The sequence below is a fragment of the Diplotaxodon limnothrissa genome, linkage group LG6 (genome assembly GCF_057381915.1).
Source record: "Diplotaxodon limnothrissa isolate DT_005_m linkage group LG6, D_limnothrissa_male_GT1.1, whole genome shotgun sequence".
NCBI lineage: Eukaryota > Metazoa > Chordata > Actinopteri > Cichliformes > Cichlidae > Diplotaxodon > Diplotaxodon limnothrissa.
The window spans coordinates 22,297,074-22,322,851 of NC_140601.1; the positions used below are offsets into that span (position 1 = coordinate 22,297,074).

General features: G+C 41.3%; 1 protein-coding gene across 1 annotated transcript in view; it reads right to left on the reverse strand.

Moving 5' to 3' along the window:
- Positions 1-8,973: 8,973 nt before the first annotated feature.
- The window catches only part of ctnna2 (catenin (cadherin-associated protein), alpha 2), a 358,241-nt gene continuing 341,436 nt past the window's right edge, over positions 8,974-25,778 (reverse strand). Inside the window, exons 17-18 of the mRNA XM_085355934.1 lie at positions 14,673-14,807; positions 8,974-10,159 (exon numbers count right to left, since the gene is read on the reverse strand). Of these exons, the coding sequence (XP_085212060.1) occupies positions 9,872-10,159; positions 14,673-14,807 (423 nt within the window). The 3' untranslated portion in view covers positions 8,974-9,871. The remainder of the gene's footprint in view (positions 10,160-14,672; positions 14,808-25,778) is intronic.

Consider the following 25,778-nt stretch of genomic DNA (forward strand, 5'->3'; position numbering starts at 1 on the left):
AAGACAATAACAAAGTCAGCTTACTATCACCTCAAGAATATATCAAGGATAAAAGATCTGATGTCTCAACAGGACCTGGAAAAACTAGTCCATGCATTCATCTTTAGTAGGCTTGATTACTGTAACAGCATCTTTACAGGTCTACCTAAAAAATCAGTCAGACAACTACAGCTCATTCAGAACTCTGCTGCTCGAGTCCTCACTAAGACCAAAAAAGTGGACCACATCAGTCCAGCTCTGAGGTCCTTACACTGGCTGCCTGTCCGTCAGAGGATAGACTTTAAAGTTCTGATGCTGGCCTATAAAGCTCTGAATGGTTTAGGACCAAAATACATCAATGACCTCCTGACCCAGTATGAACCATCCAGATCCCTCAGGTCATCTGGATCCGGTCTTTTATCAGTTCCCAGAGTCAGAACCAGACACGGAGAAGCTGCATTCAGCTTTTATGCTCCTTATATCTGGAACAAACTCCCAGAAAGCCTCAGATCAGCTGAAACACTCAGTTTATTTAAATCCAGGTTGAAGACTCACCTGTTCTCAGCTGCATTTGAATAAAGCACCAAATCCACACTTTAAGCTTAAATTTCAAAACTTACATTTAACTACTGATTTTATCTACTGTTCTGATTTTATCTGTTTTGATTTTATATACTGTTGTTTGTTTGTTTGTTTGTTTGTTTGTTTGTTAATTAGTTAGTTTATTTGCTTGTTTTATTCAATTTTAAATCATGCTTTTTATTTGTTCTTGTTTCTAATGTCTCTGTAAAGCACTTTGAATCACCTTGTTGTTGAATTGTGCTATACAAATAAACTTGCCTTGCCTTGCCTTGCCTTAATTAAAGAACTCTAGATAGAGAAATCTGTAAATCCATAATCAAACTCCTCTGAATTGCCAAAACTGACTTTCATATTTGGCATAACTATGATTGTATGTATCACAGTACGTGGATAAAGCACAAAGATGAAAGGATGGACCACTGGTCCTACCTTTAGTATTAGCTTATGGCCGTTTGCTATTTGAAATAACAGAGAGATGCAATTAGGCTAAAAATGAGCTCATTGGCTGTGAGCCATCAATGACAAACAGCCTAAATGAAGAACATAACAAATCGGTGAAAATTAGAGGAAGCGGGCTTTCAAGTGATTAAAATGTGGATGAAAAAACAGAATTACTAAATGCATTTTATAAATACTAAATGTGTTTGATTATTGGATAAAAATTGAGTGCTGTCTCTCCAAGCAGCAAATCCACATTGAAAGATTGAAGATTGTATGTGACGTTCCTCAAGGTTCTATTTTGGGACCTAAACTTTTTAATTTATATATTAATGATATCTGTGACGAATCAAAAAGGTTAAATTTTATTTTATTTGCAGATGACACAAATTTTTATTGCTCTGGAGAGAATTTGAAAGATTTGGTTGAAATTATGATTTCTGAGATGTTAAGATTTAAAAAATGGTTTGATGTAAATAAATTATCTTTGAATCTGACAAAAACAAAATTCATGATATTTGGCAATTGTGCAAAGGAGGAAGAAGTCATTGTGTCCATTAATGGAGAATTAATTGAAAGAGTTACTAAATTTCGCTTTTTGGGTGTAATAGTAGATGAAAAATTTGACGTGGAAATCACATACTGAGTATATTAGAAAGAAGATGGTTAAAAACATTTATATTTTGGGAAATGTAAGAGATTTATTAGACCACAAAACAATGCGCATTTTATTTTTTTCATTGTTTTTTCCATACTTTAGTTACGAAGTTTGGGGGAATACATATGAGAATACTCTAAAACCTCTAAACTTATTACATTGCTTCTGTTTTTTGACTTTTGGAAATTGGGTAATGAATTTTCATGTGATATCACACCTTATCAGTTGGCAAGAGGCCCTGCTGGGGGGGTTGGTGGTGTGCATGTAGAAGCAAGTTTTATGAAGCTAACCTGGAAAGTCCTGAAGCCAGGTACAGTCACTGTGTGATCTGGCACGTGGGAGTGCAGCAGAATCTTACATAAAGCACATGTATATGTCACATTCCCTGTGATGATCACTGGAAGAGCAACAGCACTAGTATGTTTCCTCGGTAGCTTCCCTAGGAGAAGACCTCGCTCCAGCTAGTGCTATTAGCTGGTGAAGATTCTCTGTTGCATATAAGGCAATGCAAAGTAAAACGTCACTTGTGGACTTGTACAACTTGGAAAATAAAAAAAATAGATGTTGAAATCCGAAATAACAAGAGTAATACCTCCTCTAAGGAAAAACTTGAAATACAATATAATGAACTAAAGATACTGTATGCAACATAGATGCTTAGAAAAAGAATGGGTAATTAGCAGGAATGGGTTACAGAAAGACTATGAAACACTTCATTCACAGACATTTGAAATGTTATTTCCTGTTTCTAGATAAATGAGACACGTAAGCTCAACACACTGAGTCATGTGCCGTCACAGAACCATAAACTCAGAGGGACGAATATCATGAGAAATAATGGGCTTTTTAAAATTGTACGCGGTGGGGGCATTTCAGGAGCATTAAACGGAGGTTTCCGAGGCCACTTACCAGAGCACAGGGCCTATGTTAGTCCTGTTACAGTGTGCTTATGTGCCTATTTTTCACTGTAGTGTTGAATTATTTTTCGAGGGGCATCCATCCACTCCAGCCCCATGTGGCACTAATAGCTTTCAGCATATGAATCCTAGCCTGGGCATAAAAGACCATAATTTGATGAAACATTAAAACAAATGGTTTTATACCATAGTTTGATTTATATCAGTAGTTATCTGTGTTTTACTGTTTGAGCCGAATAACCCATAAAAAGCTGCTGACCAAGCAGAGAAGTGTTTAAAGTTTTATCAGTCAAACACTTTTCAGCCTCTATGAGAAAGCACATCCCCTCTGATGGGTAAATATGGACTCCAGCCGAAGAGCTGCTCTTATGTCTGCTCTCTTTTAAAGCTAATAGTATATATTTAATAGTTGAAGGGATGATAATAGTTGGTGATAGAAAGAGGGAAAAAAAAGGCGATCCACATCATTCGTGTGTGATAGCTTTCCATTTGATTGGTCAAGAAGAGGTCACTCTCTTTCCTCATTTAATTTCCAAAAACATTAATCACACGGTTTCTACAGCTATTTTGAGCATCTGCTGACCACTTTACTATGACCTTGTTCAAATTCGCAAAGGTCGTTTTACTGCTTGCCACTCTATCCCTCCCTCTCTGTAATTTAAACATTGACAGCTCCGGCTCATTAAGGTACCATCTGGTGAAATGAACTGTAAAAGAAGAAAACAGTGGAGTGCAGACCTCCAGTGGGCTCTAATAATCCCCTCTCTAAGCTGTTAACATTATTTTCAACAATGTTCCAGATAGATTAAAAGTTGTTATGAGGGCGAAGGCAAAGTTTGTCCTGATTATTGTGTGATGGGCCATGGGGCAGCTCAGCTGTAAAGCGCCTCACGTGTTAGCGCGCGTGAAGAGGGAAATGTATGCGGTGTTCTCAGTTAGGTTTGCAGAAAATAATGTTGTGATCTGCACAAAGAGAGTATACAGAAGTAAGAATGTATAAAGGATATACACTATACTGCCAAACGTGTTCATTCACCCATCCAAATGATTGAATTCAGGTGTTGCAGTTACTTTCATGGCCACAGGTGTATAAAATTAAACACCTAGGCATGCAGACTGCTTCTACAAACATCATAGTGCCACCAGTGCAACAAGTCCAGGCATGACACCTCCTCACTCCTAAATATTCCAGTCAGCTGTTAGTGGAAGCGATTGGGAACGAAAGGCCATGAAATCATAAATAGCGTAAAATCACGGAACTCTTAATGCTTCACTATACCAAGAAATTTTGGATAATTTCATGCATCCAACTTTGTGGGAACAGTTTGGGGATGAAAATTTCCTGTTCTAATATGACTGCACACCAGTGAGGTGGTCCAGTGAGGACCAGCAAGGTCCATAAAGACATGGATGAGCGAGTTTGATGTGGAAGAACTTGACTGGCCTGCAGAGTCTTGACCTCAACCTGAGAGACCACCTTTGGCATGAATTAGAGCGAGGACTGTGAGCCAGGTTCTCTCCAACAGTGTCTGACCTTGCACCTCTGAAGAAGGCTTCCAATGGTTCACATAAACACACTCCTACATCCTGTGGAGTTAAACCTGTTATACCTGCAAAGGGTGGGCTGATATCATATTAAACCCTATGGATTACAAATAACACTCATGTTTATATTCCTGTGAAGGCAGATGAGTGACTATAGTACTATAGAAGTAGACATAAAATGTACAGTATCAGCGATGAACTGCATGAAAATCATAAAAAAAACACAAATGCAAAAACACTACTTAAAAATTGATTAAATGACTAAAAATTAAATCCAGCTCTCAGCATATTTACATCTCACTATTTCATGTCATGTTATTCTTTTTTTCTTTGCTGCAGTAACTTTATATCTAATGGACAGAGTGGCCACAGTGGTATTGATCGCTTAGAACTTTTTGGCAAAAAAGCAAAAAAAGGTTGTTTTCCCAAGATGTCAAGCTGTTCTTATAATGAGAGATTTTGTGAGAAACTCTGCTGCTTCAAAATGCAGGATATAGCCAAAGGTTGTTTTGGTGACGCCATGTAGTGTAGAAAATCTTCTAAAGTGAAAACTTTCCACATCCAGTTCCATTACAAGCACGTAAAACAACAGTAACTGATGCTGATCTGATGGCTTTTCAAACTACAGCAACTAAAGGGCTTTTTTGTTTTAATTAAAGAACTCTAGATAGAGAAATCTGTAAATCCATAATCAAACTCCTCTGAATTGCCAAAACTGACTTTCATATTTGGCATAACTATGATTGTATGTATCACAGTACGTGGATAAAGCACAAAGATGAAAGGATGGACCACTGGTCCTACCTTTAGTATTAGCTTATGGCCGTTTGCTATTTGAAATAACAGAGAGATGCAATTAGGCTAAAAATGAGCTCATTGGCTGTGAGCCATCAATGACAAACAGCCTAAATGAAGAACATAACAAATCGGTGAAAACTAGAGGAAGCGGGCTTTCAAGTGATTAAAATGTGGATGAAAAAACAGAATTACTAAATGCATTTTATAAATACTAAATGTGTTTGATTATTGGATAAAAATTGAGTGCTGTCTCTCCAAGCAGCAAATCCACATGTGTGTGAGTGCGTGCGTGAGAGAGGAAGACACACCTGGAGACAACGCTCCAGGTCCTGCCCCCTCCCACCAGCTGTCCATCACTGCCATCCAGGTGAGAAGGTAATTGAGGAGATTCTGTCGGAGCAGAGCAGTGGCCTCTGACAGCATTTAGAGTGCACAGAAGATGTACCAGACAGCCAGAGGTGGTTTGACGGCATCTGTTCAACATACCTTCTGACATCATGAATGCCGGTGCCTCCAGAAAAGACAACGCAAAGCAACACATAAAGCAAAAAAAAGTTTTTCTTTTTTCGATTCAACTCGTTAAAACTACTTCTTAGTTGTGTTGCACAACCAGGGAAATGTTTTCATCCCTTTCTTACACATAAAAGCTCAGAGCCACAGTAACTTCTAAGAATGAAATCTCCTGCATTACTGAGCCAGTTGAGACGTACAGCAGGAAAATGAGAATGTGTGGCAGTCCTTATAAGGTGGGTCACACAACAGTGCTCCACACTGTTGGTAAGATGAATGACCTTAAGATTTATTTCCGAAGGAATAATCCTTTAACTATATATCCAGTCCAGAAAGCCTGTGTATTACACTCATATTTGGATGTTTGTTCTTTGCATGATTTATGTCCAGCGCAAATACTCAAAGCAAATGCTGGAAATAGTGTGCCCTTTATGGAGCACAGGAAGCAGTAGGGGGGGGTGTAGCATATGCAGTTTGATGCAGGAGACTGCAGCTTGCATCCTGTCTCAATGCAACAGTTACAGAAAAAATTGTTTTAGATAAATAAATAAATCTTAACCCATTTTTTTAGTAGTCTTATCTTAACCAGGGCATAAAAATCTACAAGAATTTTCAAAATGTGCATTCCTTTGTAGACGAGTCAGTACTGAAACCTGCACTTCCTCAGCTGGCAATCGCCTTAAACAAAGAGCTATTTAAGGGAACTTTAAAGGAAGAATATTGAATATTTATAGAGATAATGATTTTCTTTAATATTTATGATATTAAATCATAAATTTAATGATTTAAATTTATGATTTAAATCATAAATTTATGATTTAAAAATTTATGATTTAGTCCCGGTATTTTGGGACTAAATAGCAATACAGTCCTGTGGTATCAGTTTTATTGTGTTTTGGGTAAATTTCAAATGTGATTAAAACTGAAATATCAATATGCAAAAGTGCAAAAATGCACCTTCTGGGAAGCCACACCTGCTTGACCTCCAGGCGTGTTCGAGAAGGTGAGCTGAACCTGAAAGAGGTATGAACCAGTGGCAGAGGACTTGAAGTGTTTGTGTTACTCAGGCTCTTTTAAAAGCATAGGCCAGCATTCTGAAGAAATTATGAATTGTCTAGACTCTCTATACCTCGTGGCTTTCTTGAGAAAATTAGAATTAGAAATAGGTTTAACCCTTTTGTGGAAGTACATCCAAAGAGCTAAAGGTATAAATAAATAAAGAAGACAAAGCCTGAGGTTTCATTTCATATCTCCCCAAAACCGCCCGCAATTAATTTGCAGCAGTAATGTGTCGGTGGGTTCAGACCGGAATTATTCATCAGGTGGTAAATATTTGTGCGCTGCATTAGTGATGTTTTTGTCCAGAAGAAGAAAACAACCACCTCCTGCCTACCTAATGTGGAGCTAAGGACGTTTCAGAAAATGCATTTCGCTGATAACCTTTCTTGTCTTAGCGAATGGATGAAAAAAAATGAGAGAGAGACTCAACAGTGTCATCAGGTCACACTAAGACGGTTTCCCAGATTTAATCTCGACGTTACAACAACGGCCATAAAGAGGTCCCTTTACAGCGCTGATGTCCGCGCGTGTGCAGATGGCAAAGTGCTTGGTGTCAGAAGGATTGTGACACCATAGACCAGAAGCCAAAAAAGCATATTGCGGCAGCTGCTTGTGTGCTGTTCATCACCATTCTCCCTCTGGGACTTTGACAGTCATTTTCCTCTCCGTCTATTTTTATAGTTGGTTTGAGGGAGGTTTGCTTAACTAGATTAGAACTCTGTTTTAATCCTTTTAATGCAGCGAATCCCATCTCAAATCAAAGTGCTAAAACCCTACACTGCACTGGCATTTCCGCCACCGTCGTTATTTCTTTTTAATTATTTTAAATTTTCGAAGAGAACAAGCTGTCAGCCATCGCGGCCCGCTTTATTTGGATAGGAGGGATGGATACACACAGGGATAATTTTAGTTAAGACAGCACAACAGCCAGGAATTAATCCCTCCATTAACTGGATTGTGTTACTACTTCTCCCCTGTGGCCCTGTTTCCTAAACAGAGGATGGCCTGGTGATGCACGGATGCCTGATGCATGTTGTGTTTAATGGTCATTAGCAGCACAATGTGGATACATAAAGAACCTTATTCATTATCAGGGACCGAACTGCAGAATTATTCAAACTAATGTTGCATGAGCCATTATTGGGACAATTATGCATGTCGATGCTTTTGATTTGATTCGTAAGAGATCGAGGTCGTGTTAAGCAGTTGGTTGATTTGCTCTCCGGTGTTGTAATGCCACAGTGTGCAAATGCCTCTGGGGACTTTTTAAAATATATATATATAAATAATGAATGTATTGCGCTGTCTCTAAAACTGAGCTAATTTCTTGGAATTAAACAAAACAGGAGGTCGTAATCAGGTCTTGCTCCTGTATAAAGTTTATAGTGGTAGTATTCACGCTGATCTTTGATCTCTTTCTTTAAGAGAGCTCGACTTCCTCATTCAGAGAACTGTGGGGCTTCTCGTCTTGCCTCCCCAACAGCTGCGCCTCTTTCATAACCAATCCTTTCCTTCCTTCTCTGACAGCTCAGCAGATTTAAGAGAGATTGATAAGGACTTCAGTAATCAATACCGACTTATACACCTGACATGGAGTCAGCAGTTAACTTTGAGACAATGAGGAATTGATACAGCTTTGGCAGCACATCACACCCATCACATGAATGTCAATTTAATAGGCAAAGTGTATTCTAAGAGAATACAATACCACTAAGATTTGAGCGAAGTGGGAACAGCGCTCGCTTACGTGGTGATGGTGAGCTGGTGTTTATGTTTGCCATGTTTTGGCTTCACCACGAGTGACGGCGGAATTTGTCCATTTATTTAAGTGTTCGTTTTTGGGTCGATAATGGTGCTCTGGGAAACGTTTAGGAACCATCAAAGCCTGAAGGCGGGACTCGAATGTCGGCGCTACGCTCAATATCAATCCATACAATCGTGGTCAAGACATTTCGGTTAAGCATCAGTCTCGCGGAGGCATTAGCAGAAAGGTCAGGGCACTTCCCCCACACTCTCCAAGGAGGTAGGATATGATGATGATGTCTGAGGACAAACATACAACTTTAGTGGCAGACGCTGCGCTGTTACAAAGGTTACATGACACCTGCTGAACATGAATGTCAGTAAAAATCATGGGGATCCATTTCAGATGTGTTGAGATCTTCAAGGCTAAAGCGATCACATACGTTAGGACTGCTTGTGTGGAGAATGTGTGGAAATATCACAACGACAGCACTAACCGTGCTGAGCCAAGACCAATTATCTCCAGTCACAGCGCAGAGTTGACCTGTGACCCCAAATCAATACACCTATTCTTGTAAGCTTGCGGCACTAATGGATATTTTCTCCTCCTTCATCTTGCACGTGAATCTCGAGCAGTTGTCAGATCCTTCTGACTAATGACGGGCTGTAACACTCTGATATTGTAGCTGCTGCTTATATGAAAGTAATAAAGACACAGGAAACTTGAGGTGTCAAGTTGGGGGATTTATTAGAGAAGGGTGGATATAAAGGTATCGTATGCAGGGGTTCTATTCTCTGAGCAAACCACAACTAGTCAAACCTCTCTGTCTATATTATACGCTACACGACTTCCAAACAAGGTCATCATAGTTAGTGACGTTACCATTCAAGAAAAGGGGTTTAAAAAGGCAATACAATAGACCATAAGTGTGCTTTGGTAAAAAAAAAAACAACACCATATGGATTATTATTAATATTATTATTATTATAATCATCGGGAATGGGGGAACTACTCGGATGCTGACACTTCCAGGTATTTTAAACATAGGTTATTCCTAGCACTACAGGTTAACATTCAAGTTGAAAAAAAAACAAAACAAAGTCATCAAGGATCATACCACCACTGATATCCTCCGCTTAGAGCAACTCCTTTACTGAACCATGTAAGATTTCCATTGAGACTGTTTAAGTGTGTATACAAGCAGCCAGTCAGTAGCACATTAATGATACAGCTAGAATATCAACTGCCACAATTAATTTTATTATTTTTTTAAATGCCTCACTTCCTCCTCTGATATGTTTCTTTCCCCTTTTTTTTGTTTTTTAACTTCCATATTTTCAAAATGTCGTTCTGTCTTTGTCACATTTTGGCTCTCACATATTAAGCTACAATAAGATCGATAAATACTGTTGGATTGTGTGCTGGCTGTCTGTGAGCCATGAGGACCACAGTGTTAACAGGAGCCACAGTGTGGCAGTTTTAATATATACTGTAGTCCTCCTGAGGTGTCACCAAGCACACACAGGGCAAACAGAGCTGGGTTGACACAATGTAAAAAGGGAACTTTTTCATCAACTTCTCGCCGTCATGTTGAGTTGTTTTTCTTAAGCATGACTTCTTTTTTCGTTTTTCTCTTTCTTCTTAGAAGGAGTCCATGGCCTTGAATTCGCTGAGGGCCTGGACGGGGGAGATGTGTTTCTTCTGGGAGCCTCGTCGTACACGAGTCTGGCATTCCTCGGGCTTCTCCCTTTTTACCAGAGGCTTCTTCTCGGGGGCCTTCATGCGCCAAGACACAACGGGCGAGTTAACAGCCGCTGTTCCGTACACCTTCTGGTACTTGGTGGAAGCTACATAAGATGCCTTTACAGTCAGCACCACTGCATTCATTAGGTTCTTGGCCGCTTGGATCAGGGAGGTGGCGCTATCCAGCTGAAGAGGGTACGATGAGTTGGAGGGGAAAGAGAAAAATATTACATCAAAAGTCAGTTTGTCTTAGAATGAAAAGGACACAAATTTTCTTGCCTTAAACAACATTGAAACATATCAGTTACAGTATTGTGCAAAAGTGTTGAGCCACCCTCATTTCTTTCCTCATTCTCATTTCTATCTACAGCAGAGTGTGTACAGTTCTGTTGAGCTAGAAAAAGTAACACTGGTATGATCACTTGCAGTGTTGGGACTAACGCATTATTAAGTAACGCGTTACAGTAACTACGTTATTATTGTGGTAACGAGCACGGTAACTAGTTATTATGCCAAAATCAGGAACGCGTTACTCGTTACTGGGATTTAGATAGGCTCGTTATTCGTTACTTCGTGTGGTGGCTATCGCGGAGCTTCCACAGATTCAATAACATTAGCAAGTGGTGGAGGCCAGCAGGTGGATGAAGGAAAAGGGGGGCAAGGGGAGAGACCTGAAGCGGCCGCTGGTCCGAGAGTGTCAGGTGAACTGAACTTCAGGTAAGAAGTTATGACCTGCAGTCCATCTGGGTCAGATATGAACCAAGTTTAGGTGGAGTTTATTTTCGTTGTGCTGACTTTTTCGTACTGCGTGCTAGCTAGCATGACGGAGTTTCTATACAGCTGTGTGGGTGCTATGTTACTGATGTTGAACTTTATTTTGTTCATAAGGTTAATTATTAGAGTTGCCAACCGTCCCGTAAAAAACTGAATCGTCTGGTATTCAGAGAAAATATTGCGGGTTTCGTATTGAGGTGAAAAGGAACAGTTTGTCCGGTACTTCAGCTACAATGAAAAAGACACAAAGCTGGAGTTATTCTGTGTTTACGCTGCACAGCTGCCTCTTCTTCTCTCATCCTCTCACCCTCCCTCTCCTGTTTCTACTTCAATCATGAAACTGATCAATGATCAGCTGATCGGCTTTTCTCTCTTGTTTATTTATCGCCCACTTTGCGCCAGAAAGAGGAAACCAGCGGATGTCGCGGTAAACAACAGCAGCACGTTTAAGCTTGATCAGCTGTTGTTAGAATTTATTTAATATTAATTTCTAGTATCAGCTGATGTTGGCTGGAGCCACAGCTGTAAAGCTGCTGGTCATGATATGGTTTGGTTATGTGGTGAGAGGGAAACATGAAGATGAAACCAGGAGATGTCCTTACTGGATCATCAGAGCTGTGATGGAGAAACAGGTTTACCTTTTAGGTGACATGAATGAGTTGAAGTTATCAACTGTTTCTGAGAGACAAATAACACCAAGATCCTTTTTTAGGTAGCTGACAGCTGGTAACTGTGCAGGGGCGGGTCTAGCAAAGTGTTGCCAGGGGTCCATGTAGGGCATTAAAAGGGAAAGGGGGGCACAAGGAAATACTTTCTTATTCTCATTTAAAATGTCTCACTTTTAAAAAAATAATTATCTGAGTCTTACAACAAACGATTGATAGATTGATACATATATACCATCAGAACAGTGTATATCACTGTCAGAACAGTGTACATCACTGTCAGAACAGTGTACATCACTGTCACAACAGTGTACATCACTGTCACAACAGTGTACATCACTGTCAGAACAGTGTACATCACTGTCACAACAGTGTACATCACTGTCAGAACAGTGTACATCACTGTCAGAACAGTGTACATCACTGTCACAACAGTGTACATCACTGTCACAACAGTGTACATCACTGTCAGAACAGTGTACATCACTGTCACAACAGTGTACATCACTGTCACAACAGTGTACATCACTGTCAGAACAGTGTACATCACTGTCAGAACAGTGTACATCACTGTCACAACAGTGTTTGTTTTCATTCAAAGGCTTTGTCATTTTTCCTATAATGGTGGTTATAGTCAAAATGCCCGGGCCGATTTTTTGTCCCAGTCCAGCTCTGTATGCAGCTCATCTGCAGTCTGGTGTTGCCTACATCTTCCTATACAGAAGGCAGAATTTCCGAGTTCTGAGTACAATCGAAAGCACCACGACAGCAGTTTTTGTGTTGGATGTAAAAAGCAGGCTAGGATAGAATCAGGCGTGGGATTTCTCTCGTGGAAATGTGCACATTATTTTTTCCTTTCTATTGGTAGGTGGCACAGTGCACTTGTGGCAAGTAAGCAAGCTAGAAGACTGGCAATCTTGCTGGGTATCCAGTTACGGAAGCAGCACATTAACAAGAGAATTCTGAGAAAAACCAAAGTTACTTTCCCTAGTAACTAGTTACTCTGAAAGAACGAGTAACTTGAAGTAACTGAGTTACTTTTGATAGAAGTAACTAGTAATGTAACTAAGTTACTAATTTAAAGTAACTTACCCAACACTGATCACTTGTCTTTAAACACTGCCTGAACTCTCCTGGGCAGGCTTTTGGTTAATTTGTCTTCTTCAGGAATAGTTCTCCAGGTTTCTTGAAGGACATTCAAAGCTCTTCTTGCTGTGGCTACATCCAGGCTCTGGGCATATTTTTTTTTTTGGTACCCAATTTTTTTCTAATCTATTTATTTTTCTATTTTATTTTTATAATATATCTGTAATTCATAAGGTCTATCTCTCTATTTCTATGATAATGTTGCATTGTGTGTTTTTCCACACAGCTATGATTTTAATGCATTAGCAGTGTGTTTGGGATCATTCTGAAAAATGAAGCTGTTGCTAATCAGAAGCTTTCCAGATGGTTTTGCATGGTGGATCAAATTGTGATGGTACCTTTTTGTGTTCATAAGTCAATCATTTTCGATCCTGAACACTGCTGGCTGAAGTGCGGCTCCAATTTGAACCACAAATTTCAAATGATTCAAATGATGATGAATGGATTCATCACTACAATATAACCTGTTACCACAAAATTTCAGTCTAGTTCTTACATAATTTGGCGTGTCTCAGACTTTTCTCCTGTTTCCATTTCTTCCTTCCTATTTCTTAAGGACATGACTTTTAGATACTGTTCATCTGCTCTAGATTTCAGGGTCTTTTAGAAACTGTCCACTTGTCCAGTTTCCTCAGATTTTTTAAGGCCACACTGCACACCATAATGGAATTTGTTTTTGGCTAACAGCTCTCTAAGAATTACGTTGTTGTTGCAATACTTGTATCGTGTGCTTGTCAAACTCTGTTATTTTTGGCATTTTTCATGGATTCAACTAAAGAGCAGGGAACAAATGATGTGTTTTTGCAAGTAAGTGACTAAAGATAGCAAAGAATGAATTTTAAATTGTAAGTTGTCTGTTACGTTCAGACACAACACTGCTTCATCCCTTGAATTAAGTGCCTTTTTTATACTTCCACTTATACTTCAGTGTTAAGTGGTTCAACAAAAATGCTTCTTTAAAAATGATAAGGTACAAGGACTGGACTAGAAGTTAGTAAAAAACAGCGAAAAACTTTCAAAGCCTGGACAACTATTGTTTAAAACCAAAAATCACAATAACATTTGGCTCCTTGGAATCAAAATATGAAGAAATGAAGGGTGACTCAAGACTTTTGCACAGCAGTGTAGATACAACACCTAGAAGGTCTGTGCCGCAACCAGCAATTAGAGAGGATAAAAACACGGCTCTCACTATATGACATCTTATTTTAGCAGTTCTTAATTAGCAGAGGCAGGGGTCAGGTGCACCTCTGTCTCCGTCTGTTTTGTTTGGCTGACATTTAAGGGTCGTGGCCAGTGGGCCTCCTCCTACATCACACTGAGACGAGTCAACAGTTTAGATTTAATGAGTGTGGACTCCAGCTGGCCACCATGAAAAGGTTAAAATCTCAGCGGGGCTTGCATATCTCATGTGAGACAAACATTAGAGTCCTGAGAAATTAACGCAGGATGCGGGGAAATCCAAAGCAAAGATAAAAGTCAAATTTGTTTTTAGTTGGCTCCATTGAAACAGATCTTTTATTTTTTTCCCCCTGATAATATCTAAATTCACAAAAACTGGTCAGTAAGGAGAACTGCAGGGCTCAACTTTAATAGTTTAAAATGTGTTTAAAGTCCACACATGCTGCACTAATGATGATAGAAGAGACTCGTATACCAGCTATTTTATAAGTTATACAAATGATACTGTTTAGAAAGGTTCATAAAATTGTGCATTGTTGTAGTTTTTGTATTAACTTCTATATTTCCATACACTGAAAAACATGGTGGATAAGAAGTTTAAGAACCTCATGAATATTAAATCCAAGCAACATGGAATAATTGTCTGATTTTGGTTGGAGCACTATTAGGAGTTCATGAGGCATGAACACTACAACTGGAAAAAAGCCCGTGGTGCATATTTCAGGTATTATTAGATGGCAATCGTTTTGAAATAATTGCATCAGCCATAATCTACATGACCCTTTATCTCATCTTCCAAGCTTCATTATGACCTTGAAAAAAAAGATTTGCCCATCCGCAGCACGGAGCATAAAAAAGGTCTTAAATGGATCAAGTCTAGTGAATCTACGCTTAAAGCGTGTCTACAACATCAGTGATAGTGAAGCACTTACCCCAGACACGATGAGCTCTCCACCCAGATTCTGGACCTCAGCTTTCACCTTGCTGCAGATGTTGAGCTGATGACAGTACAGGGCAATTCTCTGAAGGTAAGCCAGAAGATCCTGCTTGCATGCTGAATCAGGGCACTGAATGGAAAAGAGGTGCAAAGACACATGTAGTCTATATATGATCATGGCAATTAGACTTTAAATTAACAGCAACAAAACCCAACAGTTTTTACTTTTTCATCTTTAGCCTCCTCACACTGACAGCTGTGCATCATGATTCAGAAATTCTGCAATACAAATAAAGGGATGTGCCCTGAAATGTACACTGTTTTGATGAAATAGTTTCCAATGCAAAGGATATAAGCACAGAGAATTACATACATCTTCCTGCATCATCACAATGATGTGTAGTGACATGCAAATGTGATTATTGCATCTACAGTGGGGGAAATAATTATTTTATCCCCTGCTGAATCTGTGAGTTTGCTCACTTATAAAGAAATGAACAATGTCTAATTTTATAGTTTATTCAATGAGAGGAAAATCAATTTATAACTTTTGTTTTTTTGTTTCTTTCTGGAATTTTGTTTGATATTCTTTCTCCATTAAAATCAAACTATCACCTGTTAATTTCTTTGTAATGAGCAAACTTACAAATTCAGCAGGCGATCAAATAACTATTTCTCCCACTGTATGAAGTGAAATTTGTATACATGGCTGAAAATGTTTTTACATTTTGATCCAGTCAAAGCCATGGAAAATGGTCTTAGGACTTGTTTCAGACATTATTGCCAAAATCTAAGTCTATGCCTATCGCAGAACTACCATCTGGATTTAAAGGCGGTACGTTTTCCCCAAAAAATAATTCAGATCCAAGTCCTCCATCAAATTGGATTGTTATAATAGTCATGGTGTCTGAAGTTGAGCCGGTTTTAAAATATAACACCAAGAGAAACAATCCTAAACAAACCAAACAAAAAAATAGGAACAGCGGGGTTCCGGCGTTTTTGGTTGCTAATTACACATCTTTGCGCGAAGCACGAAGGCTGTTGCTCAATATTTTTTCCCCCATTGTTAGTTGTTGCAGGCATGGGTTTCAAAGGCGAGTTGAGCTGCACTGCAGGGTGTCAAACACATTCATTTCACATGAAACAAGTTTGTCACAGCATGTTGCAGAAGAAGAAAGCAGATCAATCCACAATGAATGAACACAATATTTCAAAACCCAGAACGACTTGCTTCCACAGCAGCCTTTCTTCCCCTGTGGCCCACTTTTATATTATTTTTTTGAATCAGAAGTTCTGACCTGGTCCTGCTGGCCTTTGTGCTACTTCAACAGGAGAAAGACCAATCATACAGAGCAGCAAATGGACCAACAGGGAATAAGAGGACAGCCTCCTCGGGTATCCTACTATCACACAGTTTGCCCCTATTATTCCATCTGGAAGTCTTCCAGGAGTCAGCTATGGCCCACTAAGCTCCCAGTGGGTTAAGAACACTGCATCAGCTGCTTAAACACTGTGAGCATCATTTTGTAGCAGCACCTTTCTTCCAGCCATTAATATTAAACGGTCCTAACTAGGACATTCAGCACCACTGTGTGGGGAAATGCACAGCTCATTTCCTTGTCTTCTGGGCTCGGGTATATGGGGATGGCAAGTTAAACATCGAGCTGTGACATGAATATACCCCCTCCAGGACTTACAACTTTCCTGGCTTCCTGTTTCATCTCCTTCTACCTGAGACAAGGCCTCCTGGGCCAAGAAAAATTGCATCGACCGGCCCAAAGTGCCCTTCACTGATGCTCACAAATGGATAGCAAAAGTCTGTCTTTTGTCTTTGGTGAAATGTTTGGAGTTTTTTTCTCCTTTCCAACCTACAAATATAATTGCAAAAAGCAATTCAAGGCATAGTTACGGCGAGAGCAGGACTTTCAACAGCACAATAAAGCACCATCTTCCTCTCACTGAGTGCAGACTGAGGGCGAGCTGCTAGCTCATAAAGCAGCCAGTGAGGGTGAAGCGTCTTTGGGCATTATCACTGCACCGCCAGTCCTGGCTAGAATAACTGCTAACTGCACTTCGCACTGCTGGCACTTCACACTATTGCCCGAGGCAACTTTGATGCAGACGTGACACAATTGTTCCCTATTGTACAGTTGACTAATAGCCCAGTTCTTCCACAGATTCCCTGTTGATGTAAATAAATTGTATGGCCCATTACTTTGCCTGGCTCATTGAAGCCCTCTCTCTTTATAGCGAAATAGGATTCATTACTGTCTAGTCAGGAAACAACGTGCAGTGACAACTGGACTTTTTCGGCCTTCGCCAAACTCTCTCTGACCTTCTCTCTTCTTTCACTATTATATGAACATTTTATATTAGTGTCCAGAGGAACAAGAAAGAGAGTTCTTTTTTGTTTTTGCATAATTTGGCCCTAAATGAATAAAACATGCTCCAAATGGATAATTTAGCAAGATGATGTGAACTCTCTTGCTAAGATGAGGGCAACACCATCAGAGTGTGGCAGTCTGTCAAAACACAAGTCACACCTCACGCTGATGCTGCATTTATAAGCAGGCTTGGACTTTTTCTCCTAAATGATTCACTTTGTAAGAAGTAGTAATTAGTAATTAAAAACTGTTTCGCTCGCAGCCTGAGCTCTGTTGTGGTTTTGCCTTTATTGTAGCGTTTTGTTGTGCGTTAAATGGATAACAGTAGACGAAGACAAGGATGAAATCTGAAAAGGCTGACTTGAAGATGGTACGATGACAGATTCAAATAGAGCATGTTACACTCAGTTACACAATATGTCTTCTAGCTGACTGGACAGCTACAGTCTCTCTGATGGTAAGCTGTCACTTGTCAGTTACGTCAAGATAGCTGGTAATCTTTCTATTTGCTCATTCAGTCTTTGCATCTCCACCAAAGGCCGAGCACTGTTGTGCTCTCATACATACTAAAATCACTTATTCTATTTTAGTGCATTCCTAATGCACCGCATCTTCTTTTTATGATTTATTCCATTATCTGGCATGTTGCACAGGAAAAGTCTTAAAAGATAAATTACAATTTCCCACCATCGACAAAATAAATAATTCAAGTGACCTTGAGTACCATTCATGATTTTTTAAAACATGTGACTATTGATTTACATCTAAAATGTGCAATTTCTGCCCAGAATTAAAATTATTATTAACTGAATCTTCTGCTCAGGTTGTGTCTTACCTATAAGAACTACAGACCCCCCCCCCCCCCCCCCCCAAAAAAAAAAACAAACTTATAATGTCAGATACATCCTCTTCACTTCACACACTTGCAATGTGGTCACATAATATTTTAGGTAAAAAAAGGATTTTAACAAATGATCAAACAAAGCACACGGAAGATCTTCCACACAGCTTTTCACTCGGCGACAGGGATGGTAGGTGGACTGGTTTTGATAGAGTGCTTTTCTACTCTACCTGAGCACTCTCCAAGCCACAATCATTCAAAGACATCTACTTTGTCTAATATTACACTGAATATGAGCACTGTATCACACTTACACTCTGTATGATGCTTTTCTAAGAATAGCTCCAACCTGAAGTTCTTACCATCTCAGGTGTGGTCATATTTTCTCAACTTGACATGCTACACAGAAATGTAAAGACACCTACGACAACTGTCAACACAGATACCAAGTACCTGCGCTGACAGAATGACTCGGCAATCAAAGTGTGCCTGCCTCAAGCCAAGTTATTCATACTGCTACATGTCACAGTTTTTCATAACGCTGTGCTCTGCGCTACACAAACTCCTAAAGATAAACTTGGTGGCGGTTGGTGTCATAAGAATCCTAACAGCGTGAGGAGTCCAAAGATGTGCTCGCTGAGATCTTCAAACCCCAGTTTCACTTCTTTTGCCGGGACATTCAAAGTCACCTGAAAAGCTGCTATGTTGTGACCCATTTATGTCCACAGAAGGCAGTCAACACTCGCTCCTCTGTCGAATGATAAAAACATTTGTGATCGGTCAGATGCATCTTTGAATTTGCCTCCAGAACTGTACATATAAGACACCATAACTTTGATCTTCTAGCTGTGTGGAACAACAGCTGGAAGGATCTCTGATGCTGTCCTCAGTCTCCATCAAGATGAGATAAGATAAGATAAGATAAGATAAGATAGAACTTTATTAATCCCTCGGGTGGGTTCCTCTGGGAAATTCGATTTCCAAAAAAGCACAGCACCGACAGAAGTTACAGAGTTATACACACACACACATATATATATATATACACACACACACACACACACACACACACACACACACACACACACACACACACACACACACATATATATAAATACAGAGACAATATAAATAAAATATACGAAGGGGATAAATAGAATAAATAGGAATAAAAATAAAAATACAAGTGAATTGCACATTTCAAGTATTGAGTCTATTGCACCGTTGACTATTTACAAAAGTATTGCACAGTGAGGTGAAGAGGCACTACAGCTTAGTTGTTCCCTCCTTTGTCCTCCTGTTTCCCCTCCCTCTCCCCTCCAGGGAGGAGTTAAACAGTCTGATGGCGTGTGGGACAAAGGAGTTTTTAAGTCTGTTAGTTCTTGTCTTCGACACACCCACGGTTTTCCCTCAACTTTACTCGCTTTTCAGAACCTCAAATTACCTCAAATTACCTTTTGCTGCATTTCCAAACTCCATTTATCAGCTGCTGTTTGAGGTGACGGCTACTGCTTTTTGGTATTTATTAATTTGCGGCACATTCATGTTTAATGCTTTTCATTCATCAACTGCATTTATTATTCATGCGTAATTAGCATCTTTGTGGCGTTATTGTTGCGTCTGTGTTTGTTGTTGTTATAAATAAATGTTTCATATTTTCATCAGGTGCATCAGGTTCCTGTTTTCTTAAAAATACTTTCAGTTATGTCTTCTAAGCTCACTTCCTGTCTTTAAATGGGTATGCCTTGCGGAAACAGACACACTCTCTACTTTTAAGATTACATTTAAAAATTTCCTTTTTGATAAAGCTTATAATGATTGTTAGATCAGGTGACCCTGAATCCTCTCTTAGTTACGCTGCAATAAGCTGCTGGGAGCTTGAATATTTCATATTCACTCACTGTGTTTATATACCACTCTGTGTTTAATCGTTAGTTATTATTAATCTCTGGCTGTCTTACACAGCGTGTCTGTTCTCCATCCCCTCATCCCCAACCTGTTGCGGCAGATGGCTGCCCTTCCCTGTTCCTGGTTCTGCCGAAGGTTTCTTGCTGTTAAAAGGGAATTTTTCCTCCCCATTGTCACCAAGCGCTTGCTCCTTTGAGGCCATTTAATTGTTGGGGTTTTCTCTGTGTTATTTTAGAGTCTTTACCTCATAATACAAAGCACCTTGAGGCAACTGTTGCTGTGATTTGGCGCTACACAAAGAAAATTGAATTGAACTGAGTTGAATTATGTTAAACCGCGATCAAGCCTCAACGTCTGGCTGTGTTCACATAAGCTTTATTGTTGTGCAACAGTGGGACAACAATACCACTGTGCTATATTGGAAAATACACAGTTTTTGCTTGCCAACATGTGCATTCAGAGTACTGTTAAAAACACATAACACAAGCAAAAAGATGCTTCAAGAGAGAAAAAAATGCACATTTGGATTAGAGACACGGTTTGAGGAAAATCGGGGTGTTGGACGCTTAAACTGAATGAAATGATGAATTAGATCTTTAGTATGCATGTAGGGGTTAACAAATCAAGCACCATGAGAAAATGAAGAGGGAGAAATAGAGTCGAAAAAAAGACATTGCTGGAGTGAAATGGGGTGAAGTGCCTCTAGGGTTTTTTTCTATGTCATGTGCTGTGCTCAAACGACTATGAAAGTCCCCCACTTCCATATTGAATTGCCTTCTGCCTCACATGTGCTCATCAATAGGGCTGACGTGGAGTCATGGTGACAAGGTTTGCTACTTATGGGACCTGTCTGAATGCAGCGGAGAAGGCTTTACTTTTACTGTCATGCCACAGCGCTCTCGACAAGCACCGGTTACTGACTACAATGTGCGAATGCAAAACACTTGTCTTTATCCACAACAATAAAGGTCATTTGATTTGTTGTGTAATTCCATTAAGATGCTTGATATAAGCAAACTTTTCAGCTTTTAACTTTTATTAACTCACTCCGATTACTAGATGGCATGGCAGCAAATGGACCGAGTGCCCACATTCAGAATAAATACATGCTGGAAATGAAAAGGTCCTCAAGTCCCACTTTATTTTCAGTACACAGTGCTGATGTCCCTGGAAGCGTAGCAGAAGGTTCTGAATATTCAATAAACACTGGTCTAGGAAACATTTAAGTGAGAATTAAAAATGGCAAGCCACCTGCTCTTTTCATTACGGCAACTGTTGATTCAGACACAGGCTCTGGAAGTGATTTGCCATGTGACAGATTCACTCCTACCTAAACCCTGTTAAACACTGATCATCACTTGGCAGTCTACGAGCCAAGAAGTGAATACAAAGGCACACAAATACAAATCCGTGCTTCTTTTGTAGTCTCTGTCCCAGATATTTCTCTCAACAGCATACGCGACACCAAACAGAGGCAAATGTTTTCACACATGGAAACATGCAAAAGAGCCTGAAACTTTGTTCTGTAGTGCAATATGGTCTGGAGAGCAGGATAGTGTGACACGAGCAGAAAAGTGCCAGCTTTGACTAAAGATTCCTTCTGGGCCGCTGAAAGCTTAACATACTCTGCAGCCTTAAAAACTAGTGGGCATTCTGTGCTGTGGTAGGAGCAGAAGGCTTGTTGATATATTGTTGTGAAATCACATATTGTCACAAGAAGGCACAAGATAAAGAACATTTAAAAGAGTTGGTCAAAATCCTCTTTGGTTGAATCCACATCCAAGGAAAAATGTTACAAAGGTTATTTCTTTTCTCCTTTTTTTGGTCTTTTTTAAGATGTCGGACATCTAAATAGCTTTTCAGCATATTTTAATTTTCCAGAAGGTTAGGTCATAGGCCACAACAAAAGGGTTTTCTCATTTAAAGACCTTTGGTACTAAAAGTCTGCAAAGAAAATATCTCCACACCATTACATCAGCATCACCAGCCTGAGCTGCTGACTCTCTCGTTCATCATCTGAATGCTGCAGCAGAAATCAAGACTCATCAGATGAGGCAACTTTTTTCCAGTCTTCCATTGTCCAGTTTGGTGAGCCTGTGTGTAGCCTCAACTTACTGTTCTTAGCTGGAGTGGCAGCCAGTGTGCCCTTCTGCTGCTGTAGCACAGCCTTTTCAAGGTTCAATGTGTATTTCAGAGATGCTCTTCTGAATACCTTGGTTGTAGTGACTGGTTATTTTGTTACTTTTGCCTTCCTATCAACTCAGAGCAGTCCGATTATTCTCCTCCAACCTCTGGCATCAACAAAACATTTTCACCCAGAGACTTGCTGCTCCTTAGATATTTTCTGGGGGAGCAGCAGTAAATATCTTATAGATCATTCCCTATAAACCCTAGAGACGGTTGTGTGGGAAAATCCCAGTAGATCAGCAGTTTCTGAAATACTCAGACCCTCTCGCCTGACACCAACAACCATGCGACATTTAAAGGCATTGAAATCACCTTCTGCAAATCCCTCTCTGATGCTCCGTTTCAACTTCAAAGCTTGTCTTGACCTTGCCTAAACATACTGAGCTGCTACCATGGGACTAGCTGATCAGATATTGACATTAACAAGCAACTGGACAATAAAATGAACAACAAAGTGAATAAAGTTGAATAATACATAATATAGTGGTTAGTGAGTGTATGTGGCAATGTTATCTGGTCAGTTTTCATGGATGTACACACTTATTATGCATATAACATATAAAATAAACTTTAAGTATAGAGATTATACTTATAAAAACCTTGTGCTTTTCACTAACGTGGCTGTGTGTGATGATGCATGACAAATACCAAGATGGCGCCGCGTATGGATGCCCTGGTGCTTCAGTGCGTTACTTTTGTCTTGTTTTTGTGCATTTCTTCTGTGTCTGGGCACTCCTCTGGATATTCTTACACCAGAGAAGAGCTCCTTAACTGCAGGACTACAACGCCTGTGGATTTATTTCCAATATTTGTCGCATCTGCGGCAGATTTACTGCTGACTCTGATCAGGAAAGTGAGACGTCGAAAGAGAGGTAAGCGAGCCGGCGCACTCGTGCGTTTGAGGAAACGCGGACTGAGAACGGCCCTTCCTGGGATCTTCCTTTCTAATGTACGCTCACTCTGGAATAAGATAGACGAACTGGCCCTGATGAGAAGCATGAACAGAGACTTTGCCTCCTCCTGTGTCTTATGTTTTACGGAGTCGTGGCTCTGCGAGGACATCCCGGACTGCGCGCTCAAGCTGGAGGGCTTTCATCTGCTGCGCGCGGACCGGCAGGCCGCTCTCTCCGGTAAAACCAAAGGTGGAGGTGTCTGCTTCTACATCAATAGTGGCTGGTGCACAGATGTAACAGTGATTGCTCAGCACTGCTCTCCCTCTCTGGAATATCTTTTTATTCACTGCAAACCGTTTTACTCTCCGCGGGAGTTTGCTTCATTCATCCTGACCGCTGTTTACATCCCGCCGGACGCAGATGCGCAGGCAGCTCAGTGCGCACTCGCGGAGCAGATTCTCCACACGGAGCGGACATTCCCGGACTCTCTCATCATTGCTCTTGGGGACTTTAACAAAGCCAATCTGAGCCATGAGCTTCCAAAATATAAGCAGTATATTAAATGCCCGACCAGAGAGGAGAGGACATTAGACCACTGCTACAGCACGATCAGCGGGGCCTATCGCGCGGTGCCGCGCGCTTCACTCGGACTTTCTGACCACGTCATGATCCACCTAATCCCCGCGTACAGACAGAGGCTGAAGCTCTCCAAACCTGTCGTGAGGACTAAAAAACTGTGGAGCAACGAGGCTGTGGAGGAGCTTCGCACGTGTTTGGAGTCTACAGACTGGGACACAATGAAGGCTGCTTCTAACAGCTTGGACGAGTTTACGGACACTGTCACCTCCTATATCCACTTCTGTGAGGACAGCATTGTGCCATCACGCACCAGGGTGAGTTATAACAATGACAAACCCTGGTTTACCCCTAAACTCAAAAAGCTGTGGCTGGAAAAGAGTAAGGCGTTCAGAAGCGGAGACAGGGACTGCTACAGAGAGGCCAAGTACAAGTTCACTAAGGAAGTGGACATTGCCAAACATCAGCACTCTGAGAAGATGCAGCAGCAGATCTCAGAGAATGACTCGGCCTCTGTGTGGAAAGGTTTTAGGAATATTACAAACTACAAGCCTAAAACCCCCCACTCCACTGATGACTTGCTCTTAGCCAACACCCTTAACGACTTTTACTGCCGTTTTGACGAGCCATCAGGCAGCCTTCACACCTCCAACGGCCCCAACAATAGAGACACTTTGGACACCCATTCCCCCACCTCCCCCCCCTCCATAGAGCCATCACCACCTTCAAACTGCTCACCTGCAACACCCGCCCCCTCACCCCACACAAAAGAGGATTTCACACCAACTCCTCCCACCACAACTCTTCATATTCATGAAGCAGATGTGAGGAAGCAGTTTAAGAACCTGAATGCTCGGAAAGCTCCCGGCCCAGACGGTGTGTCTCCTGCCACCCTCAGACACTGTGCAAACGAGCTGGCCCCAGTGTTTTCTGGCATCTTCAACTCCTCACTGCAGGCATGTCATGTGCCTGCCTGCTTCAAGTCCTCTACTATAATCCCTGTCCCCAAGAAACCTAGGATCACTGGACTAAATGACTACAGACCCGTGGCTCTGACATCTGTGGTCATGAAGTCATTTGAGCGCCTAGTTCTCTCCTATCTCAAGACCCTCACGGCCCCCCTCCTGGACCCCCTGCAGTTTGCATATAGAGCCAACAGGTCTGTAGACGACGCCATCAACATGGCCCTACACTTCATCCTGCAGCATCTGGACTCCCCAGGAACCTACGCCAGGATCCTGTTTGTGGACTTCAGCTCTGCCTTCAACACCATCCTTCCAGACCATCTCCGAGACAAGCTTTCCCAGATGAATGTGCCTGATCCCATCTGCCGGTGGATCACTGACTTCCTGACGGACAGGAAGCAGCACGTGAGGCTGGGAAAGAATGTCTCGGACTCCTGGACCATCAGCACCGGCTCCCCTCAGGGCTGTGTTCTTTCTCCTCTGCTCTTCTCCCTGTACACCAACTGCTGCACCTCCACCCACCAGTCTGTCAAGCTAATCAAGTTTGCAGATGACACCACCGTCATTGGGCTCATCTCGGACGGGGACGAGTCTGCCTACAGGAGAGAGGTTGAACGTCTGGTGTCTTGGTGCAGCCACAACAACCTGGTGCTGAATGCCCAGAAGACAGTGGAGATTATTGTGGACTTCAGGAAGCACACAGCCCCACTCCCCCCCATCATCCTGACTGACACCCCCATCACCTCTGTGGACTCATTCCGCTTCCTGGGTACCACCATCACCCAGGACCTGAAGTGGGAGCCCACCATCACCTCCGTCATCAAGAAGGCCCAGCAGAGGATGTACTTCCTGAGGCAGCTGAAGAAATTCAACCTGCCAACACGGACGATGATGCAATTCTACACTGCAATCATCGAGTCCATCCTCACCTCCTCCATCACCGTGTGGTACGCTGGAGCCACTATCAGGGACAAACAGAGACTGCAGCGTGTTGTGCGCTCTGCTGAGAAGGTGATTGGCTGCAGACTCCCATCTCTGCAGGACCTGTACACCTCCAGGACACTGCGGCGTGCAGCCCGGATCTCAGCTGACCCTTCTCACCCTGGACACAGTCTGTTTGACCTGCTCCCCTCAGGCAGGAGGCTCCGGTCCATTCGCACCAGAACCTCTCGCCACAAGAACAGTTTCTTCCCCTCTGCTGTTGGACACATGAACAATAACCACATGACTGTCCCCGCCACTATCACATGACCCTACGCTGTGTCACTGCATCATTTCATGTTTGGCACTGATCACCACCTGCACTCATGTATATATCTTTCTACGTAGCACTCATAATTCTTATTC